General features: G+C 44.2%; 1 protein-coding gene across 2 annotated transcripts in view; it reads right to left on the bottom strand.

Moving 5' to 3' along the window:
• GALNT7 (polypeptide N-acetylgalactosaminyltransferase 7) overlaps positions 1-3692 on the bottom strand; it is a 73872-nt gene extending 70180 nt beyond the window's left edge. For both annotated transcript variants that reach the window (XM_075091137.1, XM_075091136.1), the window contains exon 1: positions 3516-3692. In XM_075091137.1, the coding sequence (XP_074947238.1) occupies positions 3516-3641 (126 nt within the window). In that variant the 5' untranslated portion in view covers positions 3642-3692. The remainder of the gene's footprint in view (positions 1-3515) is intronic.
• Positions 3693-13093: the final 9401 nt, after the last annotated feature.

The raw sequence follows: 13093 nt of genomic DNA, 5'->3' as shown, positions 1-13093 counted from the left end.
TTTAAAGCTTCTAAATACTAATTTGGTCACTTTAACACTTGGCAATTGGTCAGATTTGGAGAGTTAAAGTTGACCTACGCTACATTTACTCCTCTAAATATGCTGCTTTCAACTTTTCAGTAATGAACCTTTCTTTACCGTTTCAGTCCATTGGTTCTGCCTGCTGTACTACGCACTCCTTGACGCCACCAGCTTTTAAGGCTGTACCTCTGAGGCTCATCATTAGCGACACACCTCGCTGGAGACCAACAAGTACTATAGCTGGGATCCCTACAGCAATCTTCCTACGATGAATAGCCTCAATCATTTCCTGCTAGCTCCAAAACCGTGACCCCTTGATCCAGAAGAGCAGAAGCTATGGGAAAACATCCAAAAGACCCCACACAACATGCATATAATAACTGAATCAATGACTCTCCCTAATCTTTTCTCACAGCCATAAACAAGAGTGTCTTTGCCTAAATCTTCAGTACCCTTGTAATCCTTACTATCAGATAGCAGGTGTCCTTACTTACACGAAAGCAGATAGGCTTTTAAAGACTCTGAGGATAGACCTTAATATAGTTTCATTATTTCCATTTGGTTTAGATTGGAAACTAAAAGCTCTTTAGGATAAGGATTATTTTATTCTGCTTGGGCATTTCTGATAATGCAGATAAACACTTAACCCCCTCCCTCTGAATCCTACAAGCACTTTTTCCTCAAATGGTGCCTTACAGAATCGATATTCCACAGGCAGATTACCCAGGGAAGGGCTTTGTCTCCCTAGCTTCTGAATATGCTTTCAACAGCAGCGAATACATACATCTGTGGTAGTCTTCTATCAGAGAGAAAGGTCTTAACTCTGACTGTCTGTATTACTGCTATTACCTCTGTATTCTCTCATTTCCTTCTCACAGAGCCACTTCTTCACTTTCACTTTTTCTTTGAAAACTCTCTGTACATTAATCATCCTGCCTCTCCAAAAGATCCTCTGAAATCTTTTAAGATCAGCAGAAAAAAAACATTAACACAATATTTGAAGGGAGAATAGACTTTTTTTTTTTAAAGGTACATAGTTACAATGCTACTATGTCATTCTTGTCTGCTGCTGTAAGCAGGAAAAGATTCAGGGTTATAAACATAAAAAGAACAACACAGCAGAACTTTTCAGCTTTGCTTCTTTAAGGCCTCGGTGTTATTAAAAAGTGCCCAGGTTTACAGTGCAGAGAGGGAAAGGGTACCGCCTGAGGTTAGCTATAAAAAGTTAAGTTCTACTTCATGCTGGTACTGTCTGAGAAGGAATTTTACATCTGTTGGCTAGAGCTTTCAGCACAAGCAAAGGGAGGAGGGTGCTGTACAGGAAGAAGAATTGCTCTGTTATCTTTCGCTTAACAAACTTTACGGCAGCTAACAACACACACACACGCTTGTACGACTGAACAAAGTGTGCAGCAGTGCATTTTAGAGAAGTAGTTCCGATTAAGCTCCTAGTTCCAACGTGCTGACTCTGTACGAACGCACAGACTGTTTCCAGGTGTGGCAGTGAGCGTACCCCGAGACCCAAGCCCACCCCACGGGGTCAGCGCTGTCTTCCCAGCAGGATGCAGGGTACACAGGCCCTTACCTTCGGATATATTCCTGGGCTCTGCCACCTCCCTACAAATATGCCGGAGTGCTGCTAGTAGCGAGCCTGCTCACTACTGTTTAACTAGTATTCATCACCTGAGCAGTGTCTGAGGAGGAAAGCAGTCCAAACCAAAACACAAATTTTGTAATAACAATACCATTTCCCAGAAAATGTTGAAGAAGCATGTGTTACCCACTCTCATACATATCACAATGAGAAGCAAACAGCTGATCTAGCTAATGAACCAGATAGTCTGTTTAGATTTCATCTTTGACAGTGTTTACTTAATATAATTATATTTGTTCCCAAAGAGTGCATTATTTCATGAGGCAGCTGTCATGGATATTTCCTCCTCTAGTCAAGGTAGGGGTGATCAAGGCCGAATACTGCTTTATCAGGGGCTAGACTGTAAAAACTTTTCCGACCCCTTTATTGCCATTTATTGCAGGAAAAGTAATTCGACTGGTTTTGACACCAAATGTTTACTGCCTGACATTTTCTTGGGAGCTATGCAAATAAAATTCCTTAACATTTTTCTGTACACCGAAAAGCCTATGTTGTGTCTAGAAGAACAGATTACAGGAACTTCACCACTTAATAAACTGCTTATCTCCAAAAGAACTGCTATGGCCTATTATCTCAGCAGTAACTACCAGGATACAGCAAACTGCAACAGCTTCAGAAGACAGAGCATCTGCTGAAGGAGTCCAGCGTAATTTCCAGGTTTCAAAAGCAAGAATTCTGTCAGCTCGCTTGCCTTCACAATTATTCAAAGCGGCCCACTAGAGAGGACCAAGACCATTAGCGAACACATCATAAAAGATCACTTTTTAAGATAATCACAGTAAAATTTTACGCCTTTACCAAGATTAAAATAATCCTGACTAATCTTACTTCAAGCAGATCCCCTTAAATCCAGTTACATTCCACGACTCTAAAACATCTGGGGAAGATGGAAAAAGCACTCTGACTTCTTCTGAGACCCTGGTGTCAAACAGCCAGATTATTCTCACCTGATGTGACTAAGGCAAGGCCACAGCAAGGCTCACTCCCCAGATCTGTTTGCCTGACCGCCCGCAGCACTTCTAGAGGTTACCGTGCCTCCCACCCGAAGCGCTGCCCGCCCCGTGCCTCACGGGTCACCCCAATATTTCGGGGTGGGAGACCCGCACCACCTGCACGATCAGTCCAACGCCTTTTGGCTTTCTGTGCGTTGTTCTTAAATGACCCGGTCTGCCGCTTCTCCTTGGCAAAACCTGCCGCTCGGTTAGCGAGACGTGCGGAAGCCGACCCGCGGCGGCGGGGCGAGCGGGAGAGGGGAACACCTGCACCCTCTGAGGAAGCGCTGGGGGGACCTTTGCGGGATTCCGAGGCAGCTCGCCCCGGCGGGGTTATTTCAGGGGTGGAAAAGCCCCCAAAGGAGCGGCGGACCCGCGCGGTCTGGGTGCCCCGGGCGCGGCCGCCGGGGAGGTCCCAGGGCAGGGCCCCGCTCCGCCGGACATCGGCGCCGGGCTCCGGGCCGGGCGTGAGGCCGACCGGTGGGCGGGAGTGTGTGTGTGTGTGTGTGTGTGTCGCGGCCGGGTGGGGCGGACCGGACCGGACCCCCACCGGACCCGGCCGCCGGGCCCCAGCGGAGCGCGGCGCCCCCAGGGACCCGCCAGCCCCCACGGCAGCGGCGGGCCACGGCGCGGCGCCGCCCGGTGACCGACGCCGGATGCGGGGTACGGCCAGGGACGGCCCCGCCGCTCCGCTCTCCCCGCTCGGGCCTGCAGGCGCCGCAGGCCGCAGCCCGGACAACCGCCCCTCGCCCGCCCGCCCGCAGCCGCCGCCGGTCGCATCCCGGGCGGCGGCCCCGCCACCCGCTCCGTCCCGCCCGCCCCGCCGCCCAGCGCGGCCGCGCACTCACCCGCGCCCGTCCCGGGGGAGTCGGCTCCTCGGCGCGGGGCGACAGCGAGGACCAGAGCAGCAGCAGCCCCAAGAAGCTGCCCGCCAGCAGCACGGCGCGCAGCAGGAAGCCCAGCTTCAGCCGCATCCTCCCTCCCGCCCGCCCTCTCCCTCCCGCCGCCGCCGCCGCGCACGCAGCGCCCGGCCCCGCGCACCGGCGGGCTTCCGCCCCTCGCCCGGCGCGGCCCCGCCGCCTCTCCCCCTCCTCCCCCGGCCGCCGCTGCTCGCCGGCAGCCGCCCGCCGGCGGAAGCTTTCCTCCCGCCGCCGCTGCACGTACAAACTTTTTTTTTTTCTTTTCCCCCTTTTTTCTACGCCCGCGCTGCTGCCGCCGCCGTCCCCCCCCCCACCCCTTCCCCTTCTTCTCCTCCTCCTCCTCCTCCTCGTCCTCCTCTCTCCCCCCCTCCGCCCCGGTCGGCTCCCCGCCGCGGGCTGCCGCGCCTGCCTCCCCGCCGGGCGCAGCGGCCGGGGTGATGCGGAGCAGGAAGTGGCCGCCGCGGGAGCCGCGGTTCCACGTGGCCGCCCCGCACCGGGGCGGGGGCGCCTCGCACCGGGCCGCCGCTCCGGCCCCCGCCGCCGCCGGGCGTGTGCTGCCGCTGCACCTGCTCCAGCCCGGGCGGCGGCTGGGGTTAACCGCGCCTGCACCCCGCCTGGAAAATGGGAAGGAATGGAAGAGCGCGAGGGGGGGGGGTGGCTTTTCTCAGCTGGGTGGGCAGCTCCGCTCGGGACACCGGCTTGCAAAAATTGAGGTGCAAACGTTTAACTTTAGTGCTTGTCGTGGGACTAGAGTAATGCAGGCCCGTTAATTACTCTTTGCAGCCTGGGCAGAATAACACCGAAAAATCAACAGATTTTTCTTGAGCGTAGCAGGTTAAGTACGAGATTGCAGAGATGTTATCAGCCCTTAGATTGTGTGTATTTGGTTACTAATTTTCTGCACTAAAAGTTAGGCATCCTATTTCTTCCTTGGAAGGAGTCTCACATACACGCACATGCACAAACTCAATTATGTGAGCGCTCCACAAAGCAGAGCCATGCAAGAACAGTACTTCCATGTAATACTTTTGTCTTTTCTGTGTATTCAGTACTATCCGCTTGCTTTGACATTTTTCAGTTCTATTTTGTGTGTAAACTGGGGAGGACATCATATCCAAGGATCCTGAACATTAACTTTCAGTCATAAGCACTGTAGAAACAGGGTATTACACCCTGAACAGGTTCACTTTGGAGGAATAAAAAAACCCTGACACCTGAGTGACCTTTGGAATTGGACACACCTAGATACAGCAGTCTTTGTTTATTCATATAACCTGTGCAAGTTAAACTGTGCACAGTGTGATTTCCCCCCCCCATTCTGCAAGATCATGGTACGAGACGTAGGCAAACGTGATGTTTAAAGCGTGAACAACAGCTCTAATCCTTATGAGTGTTTGCACAGCCCCATGACTTCCATGGGTCCCCAAGAGGTGTTTTCCCCAAAGTCCCCTCCCTGTTTGCCACTGCAGTAGCCACACAAACATCTCAACGCAAAGGGTTACATGACTGGTTTCAGGTAGGTATCGGCACCTGCTCAGGCCTGGGAGGCATTGCTTTTTTTGCTGGGAAAGGCATAGAGTTGAGGTGCCCGGCTCTGAACAGATTCCTTGGCTCCCTGAGCCCAGTAGAAAAAGACAGGTTGGGGCTACAAACTGAAGCTCTGTAGGCTGGCAAAGAGGTATGGAAATGTTCCCCCCCAACTCTTCTTTCACTGCTTTCTGGAGACCTTACTGCGGCAAAAGGTGCTCTTTCCACCCGCTGTTTTATTCTCCGTTTTTGGGATCCCTTTTTACTGTCCTGTGCTGGTGCTCTGAGCACACACAAATGAAAAGACAAAGTTACTCTTCCACTGCAGGGACCGTACTGTAAAACTGGCCACAGCCATGTGATGTGATACCACTCTGCTGCTGCGTGTCAAAGCTGTGAGTGACAGGGACAGAGCCCTCTGTGTGTCGATACTACATGTATTCACATTTGTAAGGCTACCCACCAAAACCTTTTTTTTTGTTTTTAGATGGAGGCTTGCGCTCTGCAGAAACCCATGGGTGAACCACGATTACCACAGAGCGCTGCATGCTTGAAAGTGACCAAGAGTTTTGTTGTGTTGTGTTTTTTTTAGAAACCAGAAGTCTCCCCATTAGTGAGTTCCCCCATTAGCTGTCCGAGGACAGTGGCTTCTGTTCTGAGCATCTTAAAACCCCTGCCTTTTCCCAGGGAAGAGGAGGAGTTGATGCCCACTGGGAGGCAGTGCGGGCCAACGGACAGGGTGTTGATGCCAGCCAGCCCCTCTCTCCTGCAATCGCCATTGACAGGGCACTGGAGAAGGCATCATGTTTCCGTTTTACTATTACACCTGCCTGCCCTGGTCCCTCAACAACAGGGAGCATCATCCACCTTTTTTTGCTCATACATAGGCCATACAGTCTGAGTCCAGATGTATCAGGTTAATACTGACCTTGGAAGTAGTTTTTTTAAATTTCAACCTCATTAAGGACATGTTGAAGTTTCAAATTCTGCATTTATAGTTCCTCCTATGTAGTAAAGTGCTGAAGAATATGTGCAGAACATGTTTTCACTCTTGCTGAATTCGTACCAGCTAAGACAAAAAACTCAAATTACAGTTGACTTTGGATTGTCTTCAGTAACATTCAAAACCACTTTTAAAAGTCTTTTACAACCTGGAGGGGAGAGAGAGAGAGAGGGTTAAACAGATTTTTGCCTCTCTCGGTTGCAAAATACTGTCTAAACCATGATGCCTTTACTACCCAGCCAGCACTAAAACAAGGCACAACCCTTACTGTTATTAGTTAATCAACCTCTGTTAGATTGATATTCTGTCATTCAAGTGTTTCTAACAGACTGGCAACTGTCATAATATTTGTATCTATATGTGGACGTGCCGACTGCTTGCTGCATGGAAATCATACGTTCACTTCTCCAAATAAATATCCAATGGTGTTTAAGTCATTACAAAGCCTTGCTGCTCTTGAACCAGAGACCTACAATGACCTGGAGGTGAAATATCCGATTACCAATCCCCTAAGCCATGCATTTGCCTTGTTGCTGGGGATTTGGGGGATGGTGTCTGGAGCAAGGTCACTAGCAAACGTCAAAATCTCATGCAGTTGCTTGCATTGGAGAAGTGTCAAGATCTGGATATGCCTCTTAACTCTTGTCCTGAATATCTGGCCACAGAAAAGCGCTCTGCTTCTTCATTAACACCAAGTTTGAAAGGAGATTCCTATAGACTATCGTACCTATCGAGATGGACGTCATGTAATACAGTGTTCCATAATACAACTGTACAACAATGCTGTAAAGGCTTCATTGTACCTAAGCCCCCCGTTTTGCTCATCCGTGGGGTTTTTTTTCCAACATTGCATAGGTCTCCTTTGTAAATTCTGCAAGCCAGAGACCAACTTCTCTTCCTACTGAGTGCAGTGAGCACAAAAGACAAGTGGGTTTTTTTTTTTTTATATAAAGAGGTTCTTTGAAGTTAGCAATAGATTGTAGACCTCAAGCAATTTCACTTTCCTTAGAAGTTTCTGGAACTAACTACGAACACTTCATTTAGTGCAGTATTTCACTACATGATACATTCTAGGCTTCCTGCAACGGCAAACTTGGTCATGCTGCGATTAAAGCAGAAAGTGCCGGGAAATGCCAGCTGCCAGGCAGTAACTTGCTTTCCGAAGCTGAATACCCTCAACACAAGCAACACCTGTGCTCCGGTGAAAACTTCCAGCTCCATGCAGTCCCTTTTCTCATCCCTTCTGACCTTCCCTACTCCACTGTCAGCATTTCACAGGTTTCCTGCATTTAAGTGGTCATCTCTGAATGAAGCTTACGCAGTTTTCCGTATCACTAACTTTGGATGTAAGGCAAGCTGGCCACTGACACTTAGGGAACGCTTGTGTTAGCATTATGACAGATCTATTAGTTCTGCATATTGAAATCCTGGGGTGCCGAGGTAGAATCCAAGACACTCCTTCCCAAGTCTGCATCTGAGAAGGTAGGAGCTGAAGGCGTGGCTAGAGAAGCCTGACCAGATCTACCATAACTTCTGTAAAACAGGCTCATACTCCCTTCTGAGGGTGTCCCCAGCGTTGACAGATTTGCAGAGAGATTCTGGGGTTAATGAGATGGTTGCTGCTTGGAACAATCCAGAAGGGCAGAGTTTAGCATACACTATGATGGAGATAAAGCTATGCACGAAGTATTTACAATGTATGTATATCTAAATTCAGAATTGATAAAAAGGAACCGAAGTACAGGTTTTTAAGTTCTTCCTAATTTCTGTGATGGTTTTAAATCTACTTTAGTCAAATAAGCGGCTCTCAGTAATACTTAATACATGCTTTTGCAAATTAGACTGAGATGTGCTTCATCTCCACTGTTTTGTGTTCATGATCTCTAATCTTTAGTACCGTTCTTCCTGCAGTTCTCATTTATCCTTCTTTTTTTTTAAGCCAGAGGTTCAGCAACGCATGTCCTACCAAAAATTATCCTTCAGTATTTCAGGGTTTGAACAGATGCTTTCAGCAGAGCGCAGTTTGCCTCCTTTGCTTTTCCTGTCACTTTCATGAAGAACATACTATGAAGTTCCTGTCATTATATTTAGCCCCCATACTCCTGTCATGCCTACTTAGTTGGTTTTCCTCCCGCAATATCACCTCTAGCTCCTCTTCTCCTTTCCCACACAACAGCAGCAAGCGAGCTCATTATATCGTACTGGTCTGGATTCTACCTATGTCCTGAAGACTGGATTGTGAAAAATCTATATATTATTTTTCAGCTGCACTTTCTGGTGTTGAGTACCAATCAATGTTTATGAATGATGTTTTATTATTAATACTGCTTTTGTCTAAAGAAATTTAACTTCTTATGGATTTGCAAGTCCTCAAAATATCTACACTGTGATAAGTGCTGACAATCCTTGACAGATTTAGATCTTGTTAAAATAGTGGATGGAGTGGTCTGTTATGTGGGAGTTTCATTTAAGTTTGAAGAGAATCAGAATGATTCTAAGCCTGGTTTTGCCATTTTAGATGTAAAAGGAAAACATGTATTTTAAATGGCTATTTTTAGGAACTTTCACCTGTATTTTGAGTCAGATGTAAGTATAAGTAATCGTATATCTCAGGTCCAGAAAATATCCTTTTCCAAGGTGTCATATTTCTGAGCACTTCAAACAGAAACTAACTTGCATCATTTCCTGAATCTAGGGCAGAGAAAATTGAAATAGGTTTCTGCAATTTTTGTTATGCTGAAAAAATGAATGGTGTAAACACCCACATTTCAGATGCTGATTTACTTTTCCAAAAAACTTTTAAAGTGCAGAAAATTAGTGGAGTTAATTCCATTAAATAGTCAGTCTGAACAAGATCCACAGTGCATTTGAGGTACAAAATGGAACATTTTACAACCATAAATTAATTAGATTTTTATATTTCTGTGGACTTTTACTATTTAGTCATAAACTGTTGATAGTCTAACAAATAACTGATAACATGGTATTATTGATTCCGTATCGTAACTGCTTTATCGGCTATAAATCTTCAATAAGTTTGACAGCTTTTTCTTCAGGATGTATTCTGTCATGTTGTTCAAAATTAAACAAAGCCTAACCACTGAAGATACTAAACAATTGTAAAGCATTGGGTAAGTTAAATAAAGTCAACATGTCAAATCTGAACAAGATAAAACCCTTTGAAGCTTCATAGACAAATAAAAAAAAGACACTCAGAAGTTGTTAGATAGAAAAGCGTGGATGTGCAACTATTAGTCCCTGACCCAAGTATCTTTTGTCATTCCTTAGCTTAGTCACAGGGTAAGTGAGCAAAGCACTATTTTGGAAAGTGTAGTCTGCCTCATTTTACATAAATTGTAAAAGATCGATTAATAATTACTGTAAAAGTCCAGTCCACTAGATAGGTTTATACAGTAACATTGAAACAATAGAAACTGAATAACATCACAGAGGTAAGTTAGACTCTGATTTTCAAACTGAGGTCCCTGGATGCCTGCGGAATGGGGAAGGTGTCTGCGACAGAAAACAACAGGAAGACTTGCCATTAGTCATAGAAAGGCTGCGTTACAGAGCTTCCATCACAAACTGATAACTGGAAGTTGAGAGTCTTAGTAGTAGCCATGAATCATGAAAGCATTGCTAGGCAGCTCTGAGCTTGCTTTTTTTTTTTTTTTCATCTTTCATAAACTCTTAAGTTCGATATTGCAAGTGGTTGAGAACCAACACCAGGGTGCTGAGCAGCCTCTTTTCTTACCGAGCTGCTATTTGGAGAGAAATTCTTAAACAGTAGATTATTTCTATTATGTATCATCTGACACCAAGTTGTATTGATTAGCAATTCAATGAAATGATTCTGTTATAAAAGGCATGTTTTGTGGGAATTGCTTCTGGAATTGCAGGCAATAGCAGCTGTTGGATCATAACACTGCACACGTTCAAGTCTTTTACTAAATATAATCATAATGAAATAGATTTCATAAGAGCTTTAGTACAACATGCAGATGCATCATTTTGTGGCAGTTTCTCCCTTTTCTCGTCCAAAGTTACATACAGATATCCTTATTTGATATTAATTAAAAATTTCCAACTTGTACAGTTTTAGCTGTATCAATATAGATACTTCTTTCAATTTTTTTAAAGTATGTTTTGCATCCTTTTCACAAACTGAAGGTTGAACCAAAAAAAAAAACACCCACCAAAAAAACTTAAGAGAAAAAATTCCTAGACCTGTCAAAAAAGACTTTGAAATAAAGGTGAAGAACTGTAATAAAGTCATCATCTTGGCAAGCCTAACTCCGTTGTTTTTTAATCACCTGTGACAAGCAATAGTGACAATGGCAGGATCTCATCCATCTTCAAATACTGCGGGTTTCCAGGTCGCAATTCACTGCCATTCAACCCCCTTTTTCTAAGGTATAACGGCAATGACTTAAAAATTAGTTGGCTGAGTATTCCAGCTAAACCAAAAATTTTCTAAAATTCCCAGGTGCATCCAATTAGTAGGAAGCAGATCTCTAGATTGAACTTCTATTTTAATACTGGCTTAACTAAACCTTTGTTCTGAGTAGTTTAATCAACTCAGGGTTTAGATGTTAGGTCATCTGAACTTAACTCTTTATGTTTAGAAGTTAGTTGGTGTTTACAGAGTAAGTGGGAAAAGATTAATTTAGAGTTTTGTCCTTAAAAAAATAATAAATCAATTTATTTCACTGGTTGCAACCTGAAAAGCATTCTCATAGAGCAGAAGACTATTCCAATTAACAGTATTTCAAATTAAGCTGAAGAATCGCTGATTTCTTCTTATTCCCATTCTCTGACCTTTTGAGTAATGAAAGCTGCTCCTGTAAACCTTAGGCCAAAATGAAGCTAATTCCATTCCTCATTTACTATCAACAACTTTGACATATTGGAATATAACTGAAAATGAACACAGTGTCTGTGTAAGTAATTCATTCCGCCCCACCCCCGCCCTGAAATGGTGCTTTGGGACAAAGTAGAAGCGACAGGAAAACTTCATATTCTGGTAAAGCATGGTGATCCAGAGCAGGGCGTTTGTAGACTCTTGGCTAACTGCTTGAAAAACATAGTTGACTTCTTATTAACCTACAAGATAGAGGAAGCTAAAACATGCTTTCCATACATTTTAAATAAGCAGACTTATAATATGACTAAAAAATAATTTAACAAGTTGCCTCTCTTTCAGGCTTACATCCAAATGCTGTCTTCAAACTTGCCCTGCTAAGCCTCTGGTGTCAGAGTTGATTAACAGAAAGGAAGAGATAGAGGTACTGTTCCTAGCAACATTTAGGTCAGCTCTGACGCTCTCTGGCGTGTATATAGGCCACATCTAATTAATCCCAGAATATTCCATCACTGCCGGATTACCTCTGTCATCTTCTTTCACAGAAACCTGGCAGCAAAGATTTTTACCTTAGGTGAGGAATTTCCCTTTTCTAAAGGCAAATGAACAGGTTTTTTTCATAGTCTAAACTTGTAATGTTTATGCAACGATTTATAGAGCCCTTAGGATATAAAGTATTTAGTAGGGGTGAATACCTACTCTCGAAATCAGTGGAATGTTGCCACTGATTTAAATAGAGCCAAGGTTTCACCTCCCATTGTTTTTAGGATAAAAGTTACCAGCTATGCCCTTCTCAACTCTAAATTTGACACTGCTATTCAAAAGAATCACATATTTTTTTTATTTTTCTAAGCCAAACTTGTATACAAGGTATTTAATCAAATTCAGACTGGAAAATAGAGGAGAGCTGCAAAATAAATAAGGACATCACCTAAAAGCCTACTGCAGCTCAAGAGAAGTTAAGGGGCTGAGTTGTATTTGTGCACCTTTGTAGTCTACAGTCTTCTGTGGTCATTACCAGAATTACACAACCGGTTTGCAAATACACTTGTCATCTTGGGGAGGTGCTTAAATCAAGGTGAGCTGCCACTGTGGAGCAGAGGATACACAACTGGTGACAAATACAAAAAAGTAATTCCAGCACACTCATTGAACTAAGGATGCACTGCTTTCTGGTTCTGTATATCACAACAGCGATGCACAAAATCACAGTACTAAAAGTAAAACATTAATTAGCAATGCTAAATTTATATGCAATTATGCAAGGTGCTGGGCGTCTCAAGAAGTACCACGCTTGCCTCCTGATGGCAAAGTACTGTGACTTTTAAAATCAATGCTCTAAACATGCATTCATCTAGTATGCACAAAGTCAGATTATTTTTTTTATACCTGATGATAAATTACTACAAAACAAGACAACTTATTACTTGCAGAACAAGAAATACCTGTTATTGGAGATCTATAAATATACACTTAAAACATAGGCCAAGAACAGCACAGACATTTTTGTAGTGGGTGAGGTATGTTTTTTAACCCCACCCTCAGATTTTCAAATTATGTCCTTAAAATCTCCTTTATTTAAACATCAAAAGGATTTTCATTGCATTTGGTACAGCAGTGTTCTCAAAATCCTCATTTAAATGCTTCTACTGATACCTTCAGAATTATGTAATATTACAAATGTAAATACGATGCAGATTTTTCACATACTTGTTTTCCTTTCCTGTGTGAGTTGATTGCTAAAGCAGGAAATGCTATTCATAAATGCTTGTTACCAACACATTAAAAAATCCGTATTGAAAAACTTATTTTTAAAATTTTGTTTGAGAAATAGTCAAATCAGTATCAACCATGAGTTTTGCCTGAATTAAGATTTACCTGCCCTTCAAATGTGCAGTCATCGGTCAGCTGATACCTGCATTAACATGCATCTACATACTGTGTTCTAGAAGTCATGTTTTCACTCACTTTAGAAGCAGGAAAGCAGATTTTCTCGGATGTAGGGTGAGTGCACCTGCAGCATATGGACATATATACCAGTACATGTAGATGTATTGCCTTACATAGCCAATGCTGTGGAAGTGCCAGACCTCACTGTCTTGCACATAATGTTTT

Source organism: Phalacrocorax aristotelis, chromosome 4, assembly GCF_949628215.1.
Source record: "Phalacrocorax aristotelis chromosome 4, bGulAri2.1, whole genome shotgun sequence".
Lineage (NCBI taxonomy): Eukaryota > Metazoa > Chordata > Aves > Suliformes > Phalacrocoracidae > Phalacrocorax > Phalacrocorax aristotelis.
The sequence above is the reverse complement of the archived record's forward strand: the minus strand, read 5'-3'. Positions and strand labels throughout refer to the sequence as shown.